The sequence below is a fragment of the Pyxicephalus adspersus genome, chromosome 5 (assembly GCF_032062135.1).
Source record: "Pyxicephalus adspersus chromosome 5, UCB_Pads_2.0, whole genome shotgun sequence".
In the NCBI taxonomy this organism is placed as follows: Eukaryota; Metazoa; Chordata; class Amphibia; order Anura; family Pyxicephalidae; genus Pyxicephalus; species Pyxicephalus adspersus.
In genome coordinates this window covers 101,870,982-101,892,089 of record NC_092862.1, presented here as the reverse complement: position 1 = coordinate 101,892,089, position 21,108 = coordinate 101,870,982, and the positions used below count along the sequence as shown (strand labels likewise).

Sequence of the window (21,108 nt, the reverse complement as noted above, 5' to 3'; positions counted from 1 at the left end):
CTGTGATTGGCCGAGGAAAGGAAAATCCTGATGAGGCTTGAGCTGTCATCAGGGTTTACCTTTCCTCAGCCAATCACAGAGCACTAGAGGTGATGAATGGGGAGACTTGTTCTCATTTAACCTCCAGTGCCCGGGGATACCACACTAAGCAGCCGTGGTAATCATCCTGTCATTATGGGATAACCTGTAAAAAGTTAGTTACACAAATCACACATTCAATAAATAAAATTTTAAAAATTTTAAAATTATAATAACACGAATTTACAGTCGAATCCCGTGTTTTTCGGTTTGGGTCTATCCGAATTCGAACAGCCATATTCGGGTGGAATATAAGGACAACCAAAATTCGAACACCAACAGTACTAGTACCAAAGTTGTGCTAAACTTCAGCACTCTTGTTTCCACCTTTTTTTTTTGTATCTAAGGCCAATTTATTTTTCAATAGGGCTATTTTTGGCTGAATCAGTCTTTTTACTTTTTTTTTTTTTACTTTCTATGATTTGATAGAGAAATTCCATTTCATATCCTCAAAACTTAAGAAAAAGTAAGAGGAAACCTGTACAAAGTGAAGGAGAATTCATTCTTATTGCTTAATATTTTACTATATGTATACAATGCAAGAAAAAAGAGCAGTACAAATTAGTTACTGAGACAACAGAAGCACTGTTGACAGCACAACTTATCTAATTTCTTTCATTCAATTGTGTGTGTCAAATTTATCTTGTGTTATTGAGGTCTGTAAACAGTGGGCTTAAAAGCAAGTAGAAGTAAAACAATGGGAAGAATATTTATTTTCAATATTTTGGAATTGTTTTTAAATAATTTTAGTCCATAACGTATTAAATGTTTACAAAACCAATATATATTCCTTTAATGCATTACATTACCATAGGTCATTTATTTGTTATTAGGTGATCATGAACCAACAGAGTTTTAAAAACTTGCAGAGCAGTAGGATAACAAACATCATTCATCATTCGCTTTTTCCTGTTTACCATACACACTTTTGAAATACAAATTATGTCATTCAGAAATATTACCGTTTGCATTCTTGTTGTAATGGAGTTCTGTCCACAGATGTCTGTATTAGACGACAGCCATATGTTAGCATAAATACAACATCCAGTTCACTCTTTTCTGCTTTGATCAATGATAATACGTTAAGATCCTCTGGCTGGTGGTAGCAGATAAGGTGTGAGTATGCTACTATCACACATTGCTGTATGCATGATTATTTTGTATTGGAAGAATTTTATTTTTTTCTTACACACAGTAAAATACATCCATCGTATCTTGTTAATTAGATTCATACAAATGTAGACGAATCATTAAAGTATTTTTTTTTTTTACAGATGCTAATGGGTTTTATTGTGCATATACCTCATGTGAAATATTTATAATGTATATAATTAGCAGAAACGATTAGTACCTTTCCAGGTGGGGAAGTGATGGAGGAATCTATGTGATTTACAGCTTCTTTTTAATTGCTTTTAGTATCAAGAAAGACATGGGAAGGAAACTGGATCTTTCTGGTCTGACCGAGGATGAAGCAGAACATGTCCTTCAGGTTGTCCAGAGAGACTTTAGCCTCAGGAAGAAGGAAGAAGAAAGGTTAAGGTAGGAAAATGTTTTCATATGTTTTAGTTTATAAAAATGCATAGAAATATGTACTTATATTAAAAAATGTGAGCCTTTTGTATGTTTTTGTTGTAAGGTATTTTTATGCATTCTTAGGCACTGTAGTGCATGTGAGGTTTGCATTTATATGAGTCATGAGCGGTTTCCTTAACTCTCTTGATTCCAAAATGATATGCAAAGGATGCTACTACACCACAATTTTGAAGCATCATTATTGTATTGCCAACACAGTGATGAGAACACAAATTTGCACTGTGAAAAAATAACTGTTTTCTGATATGTCTGTATATGAGCTACATTTTATAATAATTTAACAACAATGAAATGAAATGTCTGATGGTGTTGTGTGTTTGTTAATGTGACCCTGATGCTGTACTACAAATTGCCTTCAAAGATATGCTTGTAAGGAAAAAAAAGGAGTTTAACCCTTTCATGAACAGAGCTTTCTTTTTTAAGTTTAAATACCAAGTTTAAAAGCAGTCACTTTTTTTTAACACAGTTGCAGGTTCTGATTTCTCTGATGCAAAGTTCTCATAGTGGGGGTGAGGGATCATTTACACATTTGGATATTGGTTATTTTTTTTGACAGAAGGGAATAAATACTTTTCCCACTGCACCCATCACCAAACATGATGTCCAGGGTGTCCTGCAACTCTCACTAGTTTCTCTGCTGACCTTCATGTCACCACTGTTTCAGTAATGATGAGAATGTCAGCCACAAAAAGGTTGTTTTAAAGTCACTTGAAGTCACCTCATATAATATCAATGGAACTGTGGCAATTTCTAAATCCATATAAGTACGATGTATTCAGTAACACTTGTTTAGTATCTTTAATTTAATTTACAGAATGCACTTATATTACCACTGAGCTTATTTTGTATCTAAAGAAAGTAAATATTTGCTGATTGCTTCTCAAAGTCACTTCATTTAGTAGCAAAGCCAATAGTTAAGTGAGCTACCTGAGATCAGAAAAAAAAGATTTATTGTGATGATCCTGATGCAGCTTTCTGTGAATAAGACAAGTTGATTGGAATATGTGAATGCAATTTACTTGCAAAAGAACAGTTATGCTGGCTGTGATAGAGTTGTAGGATTGATATATTTGCACATAATTACTTTTTCATATAGTGTACATAAATCTAACAATTAACTTTTCCTATTTGTTTTTTTTTTTGGTCTACCAAATATAGCAGTAAAAATATCTGTTTATTAGGTGAAAAAAAGTACCTTGTTATCCTGCCAGAAGTCCAATGAGCACGTATGTTCCTCTGCAGGTTACTGCGCTCTCTGATGGTAATAAACCCCCTAACTAGGTTAGGGTGACCATGCAGAATCTTAGATAGGAAACTGAGAACTAGGAAATTATATGGTACAAGCATGCGGAAATATCTTGAATGAGGGCTGTTTGTATGGGATTACAGAGAATTTGCATCAGGGCAATTTGAGTGAATTTTCTGATGCATTGGTTGTGGTTGCTTTTACTTGTCTCTTGAACTTCCCTTTATATAAAAAATATAAAAACATTAGAAGCAGCATGTTGTGACATTTTTCCATTTTTAAAAAAAATGTAAGTGAATAAAACTTGACCACATCACCCCCAGCGCCATTTAAAACAGTGCTCAGCAATGACAGAAGGTAACAGCAAAGTAACAAAGTTGTGGTGGTACCAGCTGGTTAAGTTTGTTTACACATTGTACAGAGGGCTTTGGACCCAAAAATTGGAGTTTATCCACCCTTTCATCTATTGTATGAAAAAAAACAATACAAGGTTTCTTGTCAACTGATGTCATGATGACAAGGATGTTTCCAGGTGAAATATAAGAATTATGATCGGTGTGTCTGAAATATGTGACATTTTTTTTTCTATTGGTAGTGAAATGGGTAAAATGTATGCAACTTTAATAAAGATCATCTCTTATTTCTCAGTTTTGGCCTGTTAAAGATAATTCTGAAAGTGTTTCCTGTTTTATATGTTTGATGTTTTGAGTGCAGTGTCATCCAAAAATCCAGTGAGCCAACTTTCAGTAGATGATGACTGATTTCTCTTTGTGGGTCACAAAATGCACCCTGTTAGAGTAGTATGAGGTGTTCTGTAAGCCTAACATACTTCCTATCCTAGGGTGGCAACCCTGCTTCTTTATAAATACAGTGCAGTAAGTGTGCGCTGTCATCCAAGTTTCTTCCTGGCAGGCTTTACAACGTGAAAAGTAAATTAAAAAACCCTGAAAATGATGCAGCTGTTACATCTAAGGACTGCAAAATATTACATACGTTATAATATTTTGAAAGATTTGCACATCGGAACAAAATCATTTTTATTTTGGATTTATTTATAGACAATCACATTACAGGAACAACCTTTATTGATTAGGATTGCATTTACTGAGTTGTTTGGGTAATATTTGTTTAACCAGTAATATTAAGAATTGACTAATATACAGAGGAGACATTCAGAGATGCTCTGTATGACCTGAAGGCATAGTATGTGACTTCTCGATGTGTCATCAGTTCAGTTTCATGTGCTTCCCTGCTTTTCATTGAACTTTCACTTACATCCACATAGCCTGCTCGGAGATCTACGTTTGACATGTATGCAATCTGACATCAAAGTCATTGATGTAAAAACATTCATTCCAAAACAAGTTGGTATAAAAAAAACCCACTACATTATTCTCAATAAATGTATTTTCAAAAAAGGCTGAGGACAATCCTATGTATTACTTGCTCTATTTATTCTGTGGATATAGGAATGAAATTCTTTGCCATAGTAGACAAATGCATTCTTCATATAAATTTTATAGGATCCCTATGTAGAATGGTTTCTATGCTTAGCATTTAGAAGGTAAATGTATTATTAGAATACCAAAGAAAATACATTTTCACTGTTCCAGTGTGGGGAAACTGATAAAAGTTTTAATTGTATTTTATCTGTTTAAAAAAAAAAAAAAACGCCTATTGCTCATAACAACCAATAATGTTTAAACTATCAAATGAATTTAAAAATGTGATTTGTTTCTCATGATGATGAGCTGATTCCTTTTTTGTTATCATTTTTTACCCTTCCATTCTGTCTCTTTTGAATGCCCCCTGATGTCCCTAGAAATTCACCAACCAGTTGTCAACATTAGCTAGTATTATCAATATATGCACACTTCAAGCAGAACTAAAGTTGCACTTTTAAAAACTTTCAGTTAGGCAGGGCATTATTACAGAAAGGAACAGGTGATGTCTCCTCTGCAGAGAAGCACTCTCACCTGTCTGCTTGCTCCGGGGAACTGTCAAAAATGCATAGCCCAGCATTGGTTGCCAGGATACTTTGCAATCCTGGCCTCCCCTGCACTTGCCGGAACTGAATGAAGTCATGATAAGTAACATCATCCTGGCCCGGCTAATAAAGATGGCCAAAGATCTTATCTAAGAAGAGTGGCTCCCTCTGATGGAATAAGAAAAGGTGAAAATATCGAGGTTTAGTTACGCTTTCATGGCACACCCGCATGTGACAGTGTTTGACCTCTACAATTGGCTGCATTGTGCTAGATTATGGGCGCGCATGTTGCATACTTCTTCGTAAACATTTGTGAGTATAAGCACTGGTGCTGGTATAGGCGTAGGGTGAAAAGTGGATTTTGGCTGGTGTTAAATTTGAATGACCAGCATAACTTTTTTCTGCTTTATTTATATTTTAAAAGATTCACTTTCTCAACGTCTCTTAATAAAACAGTGTTACTGCTGGCAGCTGTTTTTCAAGTGCATCATTTTAGAAATGACCAAAACCAACAGGTTTGGAGACAGCAATAAAACCTTTCCCACTCTATTTATAACTAAAAAAAAATATGGCTCCTGTGCCACTTTAAGATCTTTTAATATTTTGGACATTCTTAGATTTGGCTGTGGAGCTTTTGTCAATACTTGATGTGCAGGCATGACACTGGTGTTAATATACCATTCAGATACCCACTCTGAGAAATTTTAGGAAGCCATCTCTTGAATTTATGCATGTAGACAGAAAATGGCTTCCTTAATGTTTCAGGAAATTGGCATATCTAAGAAACAACAAAGAATTGAAAAAAGTAAAAACAAATTTATTTAAAAAAACGATCGCACATAGTGGTTCGACAAACTAAAGGCTATATATCAACACTGTTATGCTAAATAAAGGTTGATTTAGTTGTACCAGTAAATAAAAGTACCAATCATTATACAAAAGATTAGTTGTAACACCTGTCTAACAATTCATGCTTCATTTTCCCTGTAATAAATGATTATGTAACAACAATATAGCTCCTGTGGAGACTTTAATTGATTAGTAAGCTCCATGGGTAACAGGAATGCTGAGAAAAAAATGACAGCATCATATGTCCATGAGTCAGTCTAGATGAGACCAAGAAACAGCTTTTGTTTTTGTAACCTTTTTTCTAAACAGATAATTAGTCTAAGTTTTCCAGCTATTCAGCAAATGCCATCCAACCTACGTTATGAGCTCTAGCCATCCGTTTGTATCTCAAAGTATAACACATTGTTAGTAATCCGAGGACAACTAAATTTTTTATAAGGTACATTTATATAACCAACCATGAGCCACACTTATAATAATTATGATTATGGAACACTAAAGTAGCAAGAAATCTCATATATATATATATATATATATATATATATATATTTATTTATTTAGTGATTTTGAGGGGGATTAGCCCTTGTAGCAAAAACACAGAACAGTTTGTTAACTGTAACAGTCTGTGTGTCTTGTTCCAAAAAGAAATAAATGAACGCTTCTGGTATTATATATATAAATATATATATAATATACACACACAACGAAAAGCGCAGCCTACATCGGTTGAATAAGAGGTGCAGAGTCCTTATAGTCCACAATGCAGTCCTCTGTACAGTCCCTAGTGAGGGGTCCACAGTCCACAAAGCAACAACTTTTCATACAAAATGACACAACTTCTTAATGAACTCCCACCCAGACTTGGTTGCAGCCTACCTGCCTACCTGCTGCCATTCTGCTCCTTTTCCTAGCATCACCTGTGCTACTTATAGCAGACCTCCAGCCTGCTGTATCCCAAACCCGGGGGTGTATCTGGGTGGAATGGCAAGGCTCACCCAGTACCTTCGTTCCTATTCCAGTGTCCAGGGCCCTGAAATAAACTAAACAATAGCAACCCTTGCAAAATTTTTCTCCACTATTCCTTGACTCCTCTTCGAGCATACACCCTATCCCTGTACAATATATATATCAAGGGAAAATCCAGGCACTCAGATGACTTCCATGAAATCAGAAGTTAAATCTCTTTTAATAAGCAAAAAAATAAAATGTTTCAATGGAGCACAGCTTGCATTCCTCAAAGTAAATAGCTATGTCAATGTAAACACTATATAGAGCCACCGATTACCCCACCACCATTTTTTACAGTATATGTTACATTAAATGTAAAATAATACTGTTAACAGGCGTAAAAACATGCATTTTAGACTTAAAAGTTTAAAGAAAAGAATAGTTTATCAAGATCAAGCTAATAGCCTGCATATGAAGAGTTCACAGGGAAATTAGTCATTTATATCAAAAGCTGAGCTCAATGCTTACTTGAAGCCAGCAGGTAAACCTAACACATCTGTTATATCAGAGATTTGTTAGTACCACATACTGTATCTATACATATAAGGGTAAACTTTTATTGTAAGATTTCTTGGGCAGGGCCCTCTTTTCCTGTGTCATTGTATATGTCCGCAACCCCTATTACAGCTCTGTGTAATATGTTGGTACTGTATAAATACTGTTTAATAATTTTTTTAATAATATTAATGTTCCATGTGCTGGCCAAATCTGCCTGATGTCTCCCTATAGACTTTTTTGGGCTATGTCCTGAGGCTGGAGACATTTGTGAAATAATCCCATAGTAAGCAATGGAAAGCTACTGCTCAGAGATGGTTAGCACACAGTAGATTTTTAAAGTTCAGACCATGGGATGGAGGTAGATATGTTCCAGGAATGGGAAAGACAGAATAGTATTGGTCAAGGGGAAGGGGGCAAAAAGTAATAAAGCTTTAGCTCATTCAAAGATATCACAGTGATTTCTCTGTTTATCACTTGGTTCAATTTTTCTTAGAGAACATCACTCGTTAAGAGTAGTTTGTCATAAAAATATTTTCCAACCAGTTAGAAAATTTGTTTACAATATATATTTAGACATGTTCTTCCTATACCTTCTATTATGGTCTCCCACATTTTTTTTTTATAAACCATCAGCACTAAACTTGAAAAAGACTTGATAAGATTCATTTACAAACATCTGCAAAAATCTACATCAGCAAAAATATAAAAATATAGATATAAATAAAAAGCCTCTGGTAATTGTCAGAAAATATGTTTGGGTTTAGCAAGCACATTTCTTTCAGCTAGTTAATATATAAACTGATTTACTATGTTCCTTTTCTTTAGGAATAATCAACCAAACTCAATCACTTGTTGGTAAAATTACAACAAAGGTAAGAAAAAAATATTGTGGTAATTCCAGTGTTTAAATACTCCACAAATTTCCACAGTCTGGGCCTGTTTAGAATTACAGGGTAGTGTAGCGTTGACCATATACTTATATAAACTGATCAAAATAAAAGCCAAGGTACTTATTTTACTTGAGAATTCAGGCTAAATGTTACTATAAACCTAGGGAACAAAATGTATCACTGCTAACATTTAAAACAGTAATCAATAAAAAATGACAATACCATTAATATAAAAAAATACATTCATTTTGTGTTATTTTTGAAACATTTATTTAAAGAGAAAAAAAGGTTTATATCCCACAGCATCAGTCTGTATTCCTTGTTTCCCACTTTTTACAGGTAAAGTATTTTGTGTTTGTGAGATGGTTATGATTACTCTTAAACGATCATTGGTGCTTGATATTTGGCCACCACTGGATGGTGCTGTGTCCTCATGTAAAGTGTGTAACAAACTCTGATAACTGCACTTGTCTCCGACTTCTCTGTCAAAGCCCATAGCCAGGCACAAGTGAAGTTTTCAGGACATGTCACAAGGTAAGACTTGAGCTTAAACAGGGATTATTTTTCCAGTGGCTTTTTGAGGGCTAAAAAACTTAGCTCATACTCAGATATATATGGTATATCAAAAAAGCATTGTTTGGGTTAAAAGCCTTAGATACAAGATTTCATTTCCAGTTTATTAGGCTGCATACTAGTTCTAAGGCAGTAAAGTCAATGCAAAGCCCAATGAGTTCACCTTCACCACCCACAACTATTATGTGGCTTGGGAATCAAAGAATGCCAGCTTTTATCTGATTTTCTTTAAAGCATTAATACATAACAGTCTCATTTTTTCTGTGTGAAAAGGATCAAGGACATGCAAAAGGAGCACACAAGTCTATTTTAGTATATGATATTACAAGAAATATGTATTTCATTTTTTTCTTTGTGTGAATATGCCATGGTGACCTATTAGACAATCCTGTGGTATTTCTAATGGCTAGTTTAATCCAGCTTCTTATTACTTAAACGAATATTAAGTTGAGAATATGTGGCCATGCTGCTATGATTCTTAAGCCAATTAGCTTCAACCACCACATCTTTAACCTTTAAAAATCCTTCCATGGTAAGAAACACATTCAGGAGAAAGAAGCTGAAATGTGTGGGCACATCAGCTAAATCGCAGCTGCAGTAACAATCAAAATTATGGATTATAAATTTTGCTTGCTAGAGAGGGTTTATCAATGTTTTCATCAATAACCCTAGTGCACACAAAAAACCTGTGTGTGTGTGTGCTAGTACACATGAATCCCCAAATCAATACACTGCAGGCTTCCAGGCAGCTTAATTAATTACATGAAGCTAATACAATTCATACGTATGCTAGATTATGGAGGAGCATTTAAATGATTGGAGCTCAACATTTTACATTTCTAATTAGGTATTATGCTGTGAAAGATTACTTCTTTTTCACGTTTTTAACCACGTGTCGATAATGTTGACATGTATTAGTTTATTATGATACTTAGTATGTACGTGCCATGTCACATGGGCCTTAAAGCTAAACTCTTACCTGCAGTTTTGCATGGTTTTACAGGCTCCTGTTAACTCTGATTTCACTGCACACTGTAAACTTGTCATGCTGGGCCTGATTTTTTAAAGCTCTCCAAGGCTGGAGAGGATACACTTTCATCAGTGAAACTGGGTGATCTAGAGAACCTGGAATGGATTTCTTCAAAGTCATTTGCTAGCTTTACTGATGAAAGTGTATCCTCTCCAGTCTTGAAGAGCATTAAAAAATCAGGCCCAGTGTGTGCAGCACCCTTTCTGTGCCTTCTGACCAACCATGTTTTGCCTGCATTGTATCAGGAATCAAAGAATCCTAATGATAACATTACTGGGTCAAAAATGCCATTAGTGTGTCATGTCAGGAGAGGTCTTGTGACGTCAGAATGAATATGCCTTGCCAACTGCCTGGCCTCATGTACTTTCTCCCAGCTTCTGAATGTACAATGTGTGAGAATAGTGTAGAACAGGGGTGCCAAACTCAGGCCCGTGGGCCAATATCCCGGGCCTGAGTTTGGCACTGTAATGATGTCCCGCACTGTAATGATATTTGGCCCATGAGAAAATACCAAATGTTCACTAGAACTGGCCCGCCGGTAGACAGTGCATGCACCGCTAATACTACAAATCCCAGAATGCTGTGCTGGCGCGTCAATCAGGACCCACAAGCGCCCACTCCTCTGTTGACATTCATTGGCGACCTTCCTCAATTTTAGATATTTTTTCAATAAATATAAAGGTTGGCCCACGACTTTGTCAAAATTTGTCATTTTGGCCCACTGTGCATTCGAGTTTGACACCCCTGGTGTAGAAGATGCCTCCCTATGCCATATATGCACAGGGGCAAAGAGCTGCTGCAGCACAGAATACTGAAAAATGTAATGCTTACTATAAGAAAAAGCTGTTGAATACACAGTAAATTGTATCTTGCTCCATTTGGGGTTGTGTACCTGCAGACTAGTCAGAGTGTCCAGGCTGACCCTATTCCATCAACTAAAGGCAGAGATTGTGGAGCAGTGAAGGAAGGTGGCCTGGTCTGATAAACGATGTTATTTTATAAAAATTATGCAAAATGTGCATGTGTTTCATTTACCAGGGGAAGGGATGGGAGCAGAAAGCATTATGAACAAAGCAGGCTGGCAGAGGCTGTACGGTCAAGAGACCCCTGGCTGATGAGATGAAAGAATATGTCATCTGTCTGGCTGTGTATTAGGGACATGTGTGTAAAGGACAATACTGGCCATACAGAAATACTAATCATTTGGCTGGTAGATGAAAGAATATGTCATCTGTCTGGCTGTGTATTAGGGACATGTGTGTAAAGGACAATACTGGCCATACAGAAATACTAATCATTTGGCTGGTATAGTCTTAAGCTGCCTCAAGCAAAGGCTATGTAATGTTTTCTAATGTGTCTCTGTACCTTTTAGGAGGAAAGGTATCCTCTTTATATGTGTTTGCATTAATATAAAGTGCATGTCCCAGAGTTTAGAGCTAACATAGTGCAGAGCTAAGATAATGCACATGTATTTAAAAATGCTTGTAACAGAAATGTGTGTTTTTATTTTTAACATAATCTGATCTTTATTCATTTCATAGTTACAGCATTGCTGAAAGTATTCCTTAGGGCCTGAAAGGGTTTGTGTTATCCCTCAAATCAATCCCTAAGTAATTGTGGAACCCCAGGGATTCTATGTACATGGGTCTTTGACTCCACGTCTGGTTTGGCGACCTCTGGTGCTTAAATAGTTCCCCAGACGTTTAGCTGTAGCATCTCAGAGCCTCTACCATGCACTTAAGTTCTGCAATTTGCCAGTTTAAAGGTACGTTGCTTACACTGATGAAATCAATACTGTATCATTGTTAGTTCTAAGACAAACACCTGAAGTGAATCATGCCTTTCTTAAGGAGTCATAGAATATAAGTCCAGAGATAAGTAACAGAGAAGGAACACAGCCCACTTCCTTTAGCATGCCATTCTCTGGAGGAGAAAAATTTCCAGCATGTAAACCAGGGGTCGGCAAAGTTTTATGACCACTAGGCCATTTATGGGGTGGGCGGGAGCACACTAGGCCAGACCTGCCCTAATGTCTCCGCCCACCACCAAGGAACACCCCCTGAAATGAAATCCCTCTCCTCCGTATGCATTGCGGAGGAGAGGGATTTACCTTCAGGGAGCTTTCCCTATTTACCGCAACGGTGGAAGTATCAACGCCGGCTGTGGTAAATAGGGGAGCAATTGCAAGGGGGCGGCACCAAAGCTCCAGCGGCTCCGGCTCCAGTAGTTCCTAATGCCCCTTGGCCAATCCTGCATTAGGCCGGATCAGCCAGGGGGCGTTAGGCAGAAACGAACTACCGGTTAGGCCGTATCTGGCCTAAAGGCCGGAGTTTGCCGACCCCTGATGTGAACCAACATCTTTTCTTTCTCTTCTTCCTCTTTGTTAATTAATCAATTAAACTACATAAACCAAAAAACATTGTAAAACCTAGAACAAAATAAATGGTAATTAAACATGGCATATAGGTGTAAAAAAATGAATGGAGTGCAGACAGGTGTGTGAAGCAGGTATGGGGTGATAAACAACACCGTGGTTTTCTCAAACACTCCTAACGTGCAGGGGTTGTATATATGTAGAATTTAATCCTGATGTATAACCCTGAATAAATTATATCATGCAAAAATGTCATAATCCTATCAAATCTAGAATACAAATATGTGTAAATGTCAGGCTGCAGAATAGCCCAGCAGGGTAATTATTGCAGTAGTTCACTTTATCATGACCTTGTCAGAGTCGCTACATTTTTTTGCTAGATCTGACTTCAACTCCAGATACCCCAAAATTGCCTCAACTCCACATCCCTGGTGAGCAGGATCTGGATTTCTTTTTATTTATCAGGAAGATTGGCTTTTACTGCAGCACAAAACAAAAGCAGTCTCTCAGGTTTTCATTTTTATGTTATGTGAAAACTGTGTTTGGCAGGAAAGACTCTATGGAGATTTCAGATTTGTTGCACTCATACATATTTGACTAGTCAAAAAAAATGTCATTCTTCATACGTTATGAAAATGCCCTGCACTGCAATATGGAGTACCTGACCTTCTCTTTGAAGCATGTATAATAGATTGTGTATAAAACTGTGTAGCCAAGCTCCTGGCTACGAGTTTCTTTTGTCCTTATTTTCTTTCTCGAACAGAATGTACAGGTTTTCAAGTAATTTAGGAATACTATAATTTTTTATCAATGTACTGTATATATATCATTGTTTTTAAAGTTTTACTCAAGAATTGTTTCCATGTATAGTTTGTAGTTTTATATCTACATGGAGTCAGCCATAAAGGTATTATCCTGACAAAAACAGCCAACAGCTTTCAGGGGTCACACACCACCGTCTTTGTTAAGGCTACAACAAACACATAAATTAAATCTATATATTGTAGAAGGAGGTAATGCCTGACAAATGTGGAGGATATTTGGCATCATTTAGTTTACCCCTGCCTGGAGAGGGGATTACAGGTCCTGGAAAGGGCCACAAATAATTGTTTTGCGAGTTTGCAGGCCCAGAGTGTTCTAAAAGGTATGGGGGGGGGCAAGCACTTCATCCCATTTCCAGAAATTGGCAATGACTCTGGAGCACCTGGCCATTGATATTGAAAAGACACATGTCTTTGGGACTGGTGGAAGTTGCAGCCTGTGGCCAGGCAGAAAGGCTGTGTGAAGCCTGTGAGCTGGGGTAAGGTCTCCCACAGTTAAGTTCTAGTAGACTAGCAACTCTAGAGAGAGTGTCAGAGAGCCAGGAGGCTAAAATTTGATTTATTGTCATAGATCATGGTATTTTATTGTTACGGTACTGACACTGGTCCCCTGAAGGGGAAAACCCCGGAATTTGGCTTTCTGTTTTGTTAATAAGAGTGGGCAGGACTTATACCAAGGTACCACTGTACCACTCCTCAATTAAATATAAATATTGTTTTTGTATACCATTTTTAACTTTTTTGACAAATTACTTTCATATTTCATAACTTTTGTGTTCACAATGTAAATCCGATGATATAGCTTTATTTCAGTTCACCAAATTTTCTGTGTATTAGTTTACAACCAACTCTCTGGCTTTGGCTTTCTGTTTTGTTAATAAGTGGGCAGAGTGCCCTGAAGTGCCTCTCTGCAGAGAGTTGGTTGTAAACTAATCCCTCACAATACGTAGAAAATTTAGGGGGGGGGAGACAATACAGCAAAGACATTGGCAAATTGAGAATACAAAGTATAAAAGCGTACAAAGTATATAAAAATATATAACAGTGCAAGATACAGAGTATAAAATTGTACAAAATGGTATACTGTGTCATGTCCAACAAGAAAAGGTCAACAAAGCATCACTAGAAAGCAGAGGTATTCCCTGTGTACAAATAGTTGGTGAGAAGCCGTTTTCCAGGTACAGTGTTCTCCCCAGACCCTTTCAGCTGGGTGCACCACCCACCACTTTTCAGTAACCACCCGGCTGTTTTTGGGTGGTTACTGAACAGTTGGGTCACAATACAGGGGCTGCCGCCCGCCTATAAGTTTTTCCCACCCGGCTTAAAATATCGCTTGGGTTCAACACTGTAGGTACTTGACCCAGCCACAAGACTCCGAAAAAACAGCCATCTGTGAGAGGAAGAGTAGTTACTAAGACACCAACCAAAATGGGTCCACAGTCCTGAGTATTCAGGCTGGGCCATTTTATCCCCCCCTACATGGATAAACGTCAGAGTAGCCCGGAAGCACCTTTTCCCCTTTCTGTAATATTGTCAACAGATTAGAATATTGTCAGGTGGGAGGAGATAGAACCGTGAGAGGGGGAGAATCAGGCAAGAAATACCATGCCCCAGTAAAATTGGTGTAGTCAAATTTGATGATCTAAAAATACATCGGGCGGGGCCACGGTTGTGGGAGGTAACAGAGTCTGGTGTACCAGAGACTGTGTTCAGCGGGGTCTAAGACATCCGAACTGCCACCAAACTCAGGCTTGTGTGGTAAGTCCCGAAAGAGGTTATGTTTACGGACTTATCACCGTGTGCCCAGGTAGTGAACATACTCCACCGATGTAAGAAACTGAGACCAGTAAAACCACGTGTTAACAAATTTTCTGTTCTGTCCTATTAAAGAGGAGGTCAGGTCTTCCATATGATGAACCTCATTGACCCTTCTTAGCCATAGCTGAATGGGAGATGGATCCACACTCTTCCAGTAAGCCGCGATACAAGAATTTGCAGCCACCATCAAGTGTCTGAGCACTGAGTTCTTGTACATTTTGTCTGAGAAAGGGTTGTGTTGAAGGAGAAAGAATGCAGGACCCGTTCGTCGTTCAAGTTCGTCGTGTTGGGCAATGTCCCTGACCGAGGACCAGAAAGGCTTGATAATGGGGCAGTCAGATAAAGTTAGATTCCTGGAACCCTTTTGCTAATGGATGCTTTATGGGTTCATTTCAGGATTTGCAGTCTCTTGTCCCTGGTCAAGGAAACCCCCAAGTCTTTTTCTCATTCCGTAAAGTAGGATGGTGAAGATTGTGGGTTGGAATCTTGCAGGAGGATATAAAGTGTTGATAGGGCATGACGGACGCCCCCAGTACCCACGCACAGTTGTTCAAATGAGGTAGTAGGTCTGGTAAACAATTCCGGAGTAGCAAGGCATCTGAGATAGTGGGAGAGCTCTGCCGCCCTCCAGTAGTCCAGTCCAAAGATGTTGAAGTCAACTCGGTACTACCAACCCATTTTCACGAGCTAAGTAAATGAAGAAATCTGGAGATCCCTCTAGCGTGTAAGTTAGTGAAAATGTGGTCCTCCATTCCCGGTGAGAAGGCTGGGTTTCCTAGTAAAAGGGAGAAGCGGGGATGGAGAGGGTGCCCAATTTGTGGAGGTATCGGGAGCAAAGTTCCCATGTATATACCAAAGTGGGATGTGTCTTAAGATGGGGGGCAGTTGAGACTTGCAGCCATGGTAAAGAACCCAATGGAAAGGGTGATGAGCATTGCTCCAGTTTGGTTCTACCATTGCTGCACCAGTCTACCACTCTAGTTAAATGGGCCGCTAGATAGTAATGGAATAAATTGGGTACTCCCAGCCAGCCCGGCTGCCAGCTTCGATCTTACCAGTTGCGATCTACTGAGTCTGGGGGCTTTATTGTGCCAAATAAAGCTGAATATTTTATCAGGGAGATTCTTGAAAAACGAGATAGCTACCTTGATGGGAAGAGTTTGAAATATGTACAGGAACCTGGGAAGGACGTTCTTTTTAATTATATTGGGTGGTCCCATCCAGGAGAAGGCCTTCTCATCCCACTTGTGGAGGTCTTTTTGTAAAAACTGGACAAGGGATAAAAAATTAATAGAAAATAGGTCTGACAGGTTCCGCGTTATGTTGATTGCTAAATATTGATGTGAGTGAGGTTCCCAGTTAAAGGCAAATGAGCGTTTAAGGTGGTTACATTGTGGGCCGGGGAGGAAGATGTTGAGAGCAGCAGACTTTGAGAGAATAATCTTAAAATTGGATAGGGAGCCATAAACCTCTAGGGCACTGATTAAGTTGGGGAGCGAAGTGACGGGCTTTGAGATTGCAAACAGGAGATCATCGGCGTAAGCTGCAATTTATGGGATTAAGAACCAATCACCAAACCCTCTGTGTCCTGTGAGGGTCCTATTGTATGGCGTAGGGGTTTAAGGGTCAAGATAAAAATCAGAGGGGACAGTGGACAGCCCTGACGTGTACCATTAGAAATAGGAAAAGGTGCAGAATGTACTCCATTCACCTGTACTGTTGCAGTGGGACGAGAGTATATGGCTTGAAACAGCCCTGACGTGTACCATTAGAAATAGGAAAAGGTGCAGAATGTACTCCATTCACCTGTACTGTTGCAGTGGGACGAGAGTATATGGCTTGAATCCATGACATCATATTGGGTCCCAGACCGGTGTGCAGAAGTGTTTGATCCATAAACTGCCACCCAACGCGGTTGAAAGCCTTCTCCTCGTCGGTGGACAGTAGCATAAATGGGATCTTTTTCATCTGGGCATAGTGGATCCAATTGAGTACTCTCGTGGTGTTGTCCCTAGCCTCCCTGCCGGGCATAAAACCAGTCTGGTCATAATGCACCAGTTTTTGTACTACCCTGAGCAATCTGGTCGCCAGTATCTTCATGAATAGTTTCAAGTCTTGGTTCAGCAAAAAAATCGGGCAATAGCTGGCGCAAGAAGAAGGGTCTTTGCGTTCTTTGGGGAGAACCGTGATGGTAGCCCGCAGGGAGTCCAGAGAGTGCGCAGGGAGAAACCAGAGCCTTCCGTTATGGAATTGGGAATTCAAGCAGTCACAGAAAGTTTTGTAGTAGGAAAGAGGGAGTCCGTCAGGTCCAGGTGTTTGGCTGGTTAGGCATCTGTAGGCCTGTTCGCAAGTGCACGGCGGAAGTTTGCCAGAGCACTGGGATGAGTCTAGTTGTGGGTCAGGAGTAAAATTAAAGTCTCCCCCAAACACTAGAAGGCCCTCCTCAAAATTGTCAAGAACTTCTAAAAGAGGAGAGAGACAGGCAGTCTGCCCAATGTTGGGGAGGTAGACCGCAGCAAATGTAATTGGATTGCCCTCCAGAACCCCCTTAATAAACAGATATCTACCGTCCGGGCAGCGAACCATCTCCTTCAAATCCCAGATGAGTGAGGCAGAGATCAATATGCTAACCTCCTTAGATTTAGAACTGGGAGGGGGCAGCTGTGGTAGACAAAGGGAAATATGTGGTTTAAGAGTTTCGGTATGGAGTCAAGACAGAAGTGGGTCTCCTGTATGAAGGCTACCTGGGCACGTTGTCTACATAGCTCAGCCAGCAACATAGAGCGTTTTTCAGGGGTGTTTAGCCCCTTGACATTATATTAGATAATTTTGAGAACACCCATGATTGATCAGTCTAGACCGTAAAGAAAGAGGGGGGGGAAGAGGAAAGAAGGCTGGAGGTACAGATATAAAGGCGGAGGGGGGTCTCGGGGGAAACACGGGGAAGGGTAAAAGTTTGCGCAGGTCATCCGCTCGTTGTCCCTTAGTGTGGGAAGCTCGGATAAACGAGGGGAAGCCCCCCCCCCCCCCGCTCATCCGGGCCAGGCAAATGTAATCTCAAGCCAATAATAAAAAAGTGAATTAGTGTATGATATATGTGTGCAGGAGGAGTACAGGAAAATAACTTTTTATCAGCTCAAAGAGCAGAGGACCAATAAACAAATTGAGGTATTAGGTAAAAACAGTCACATAACCAACAATGTGGTGTGCATAGGTGTGCCCGCCCCACAAATGCAGAGCTCGCCTACGCACACCGGCACAGTCTGTCTAATAAACCCAAAGACATGGACCTAAAACAAAAACAGGCATCAACAAGTGAAACATATCATGGCAGATCAAATTGCACTAAAGCATAGCTACCAGTCCCAGAAGGCCCGGAGCAGGCTTGGGTCACCGGGTGTCTGCCTGTGTCTCAGGTCGGGTCTCTGGTAGGGTGGCGGGGGGACCCTCGGGATTGTCCCTTTCCAGCTGTTTGCCATTCTGATGGCGGTGGAGGGGCCAGAATCTTGGTTTGGTGCGGCCAGTCAGGAAGCTGGACCTGAGGGAGCTCAAAAGTTCCAAGACATGAAGCAAGGTCCCCCATGTGACAGAAAGTCGCAGACTTGTTTCCTCTATGGGCGATCAGCTGAAAAGGAAATCCCCTGCGGAATTTAATGTTGTTATCCCTCATGAGGTCACATAGGGGTCTCAGGGCTCTCAAAAGCATCAGGGTTTGTCGAGAAAGATCTGAGAGAAACATTATAGGTCGGCCATTGAACGTGAATTCTTCCTGTGATCTTGCCTCTCGCATGATGGATTCCTTAATTTGGAAAGAGTGGATGCTGCAGATGACATCTCTGAGACGTTGATGGTCGTGACTTTTAGGGCCAAGAGTCCTGTGTATTCGATCAATTTCTATAAAGTTATCCTTAAGCTTATTCAGAAGGTCGTTGAATATTGAGGTGGCAGCGGCATGCAGGTCCTTATGTTTGATGGATTCTGGTAGACCCCGGATCCTTACGTTGTTTCACCTACTACGGTTTTCAAGATCATCCTGTTGGTACTGGAGCTGCTGTATTAAAGCTATATGTTCATTTAAAGTGTGCGTATGTTGTTGCACGTGGCTTCTAAGGGTTTCATTGACTTGTTCGACCTCTTCTATACATGAGCCTAGATCTTTCCTAAGAGACTGCATTTCTGAGCGAAAAGAGTCCTGGATGCGTAAAGTGTATGACTCAAAGTCGGATTTAGTAGGTATTGACTTGAGGTGTTTATCTCGATCCCAACTATCTCTGGAGTCTGCGGAGAGTTGTGGGGGGCTGGAAGGAGAACGAGTGTCTTCTCCCGGGCCACGGGTGAGAGGTGCGCCAAGTGCGGAGTCATCCTGTACCGAGCCTGCCAGGTCGTGCTCTATGTGAAGTGCCTGTGTAGAGGAGTATCTGGTATTGGGGCCCTCCCCAGTTGAAGTTGAGGGGTGGTTTTTGGCGAAGAAATTGCCAATCTCCCTTTTTTGGGAGGATTGACCTTGGGGCCTTCCTTTGCCCATATATTTGAATTAGGTGCGCGCAAACACAAGAGCAATAAATCGGCCGGGAAGTACTATGAGTGGTGCTATGTCCCGCACGAGGACGGGGCGAATCAACAACAGATGGCCGAAGAGAGGATATGCTGACGTATTGTCTGGTGTAGTTCCGCCTTGTCTGTGCTCTAACAGTTATGTGCCCACTAAAAATGATTTTATAGTTGGTTATAGAAAAGGGCCTCCTGGAGTACACATAAGATATCTCATCACTAAGCCCGGCCTGTATGGAGGAGGGATCCCCCCTTTAGAGGCGTTTACTGCATACTTTAACAAGTTGAGATCTGTATATTAACTGAGGATAGTTTTGCAGTAGCGGGTAGATACCAGAGAGTGTTCACTGTGGCCTAGTGGTGATCGGGAGTTCAGGGATCCATAGGACTACTAAAGGGTTCAACCGGAGCAGAGCGGCCTTGGTCTGGTAGTAGGGAGCCCAGGCAAGCGTTGGGATAGTGCCAAGTACGAGGTATTCAGTAAGCAGTCCCTGTGAAAGCCAGCATAAGAGGAAAGTAGTAGATCAGTGTATCTTCAATCTGTAAAATACTAATAATCCCAATTTGATGTGTGCAAAGTATTGCGTTTGACAGTTGGCAAGGGTCTAAAAACCCCCTGAGCAGCCTTAAGATATTGCAAGTCCCAGTCAAATAAGAGGAGGAATCTTGTAGCGAGTGTGGGCACTGTGTACAAGGGTAGTACAATGCAAGCAGGTGCACAGCCTTCTTCGCAAATAGTGACAAGAGTGTCTCCTCAAATCACTTTGTAGTAAGTAATATATAGCCCCTGAGGAGAAGGTCAATATTCTGAGTGTAAAGGAGCCTGACCCGTTGATGGATGCTTTAGGAATAAAGAGGATTCAGCTGGATTGAGAGTTGCTGGGTGGGGCAATTCACTCTTCCTTCATTCAGTGTCTGTAGGCAGGAGTTAATAAGTAGCTGCAGGTTTAAGCCTGAAAACTTCAGCCAGCCCCTTATATATTCTTTAAGATAATGCTCGGGAACACTCTTCTCTTTTGCATATGAGTGGGGGGGGGGGGGGGGTCACAAAATAGTCTTCTGTCTCCCAAGTAATATGGCTCACAGTCGTCTTGCATCAAATTATTCCTGCAAGCTTTAGGAGGACTAGGTGGCTGAGTATAGCAAGAAAATCAATCACTCACCGGCTCAGGGTTCCTGATTAGGCAGTTCCTCAGCTCTCTAGTAAGCACTGACACCTGTAGTATATTAATGAAGCCAGTTGCCATGTGGGCAAGATGGCCGCCGGGTCTCCTGCTCCCCGGTCTATTAGAGGGGGAAAGAGGACGATGTTGTCAACGGGACCTTGCGGTGTCACCAGAATGGGTGTATTCCTCCTCCGGGGTGTCTGTCAATCTGCTCCCCGTCGCGGTCAGGCTCCTGGCTGAGCAGGAAATCTGTGTTTTGTAGAGCGGAGACGGAGCCGCTGTAAAAGCCGACCGTCTCCCTTAACTCCTCCCCCAGAAGTCCCCTGACTGTGTTTTTTATTTATGGATGAACTGACCCACTATTTATTTTGGTGACATTACTTGCAGTAAACTGGAAAAGTTGGTGGGGACAAATCATGTTTTCCTTTAAAATGTACGTTTAATTTACAGAAAAACTGCAGTTCCCACCGGTCCCTCTGATACCTTCCAACTCTTAACCACCTTGCCGTTAAGCCCGAGCATGCTCGGGCTAAAAACTTTTGCAATTATGGTTAACCCCGAGTTTTTGTCACCAGGTGGTTAAATGTAAACAAATGTTATGTTGCAATCCGATTGTCATACATTGT

At 40.3% G+C, this 21,108-nt stretch overlaps 1 protein-coding gene across 3 annotated transcripts in view; it reads left to right on the top strand.

The window, feature by feature from the left end:
* Positions 1-21,108, top strand: part of MYRIP (myosin VIIA and Rab interacting protein) — a 233,507-nt gene that overhangs the window by 41,121 nt on the left and 171,278 nt on the right. For all 3 annotated transcript variants that reach the window (XM_072412299.1, XM_072412297.1, XM_072412298.1), the window contains exon 2: positions 1,495-1,617. In XM_072412299.1, the coding sequence (XP_072268400.1) occupies positions 1,508-1,617 (110 nt within the window). In that variant the 5' untranslated portion in view covers positions 1,495-1,507. The remainder of the gene's footprint in view (positions 1-1,494; positions 1,618-21,108) is intronic.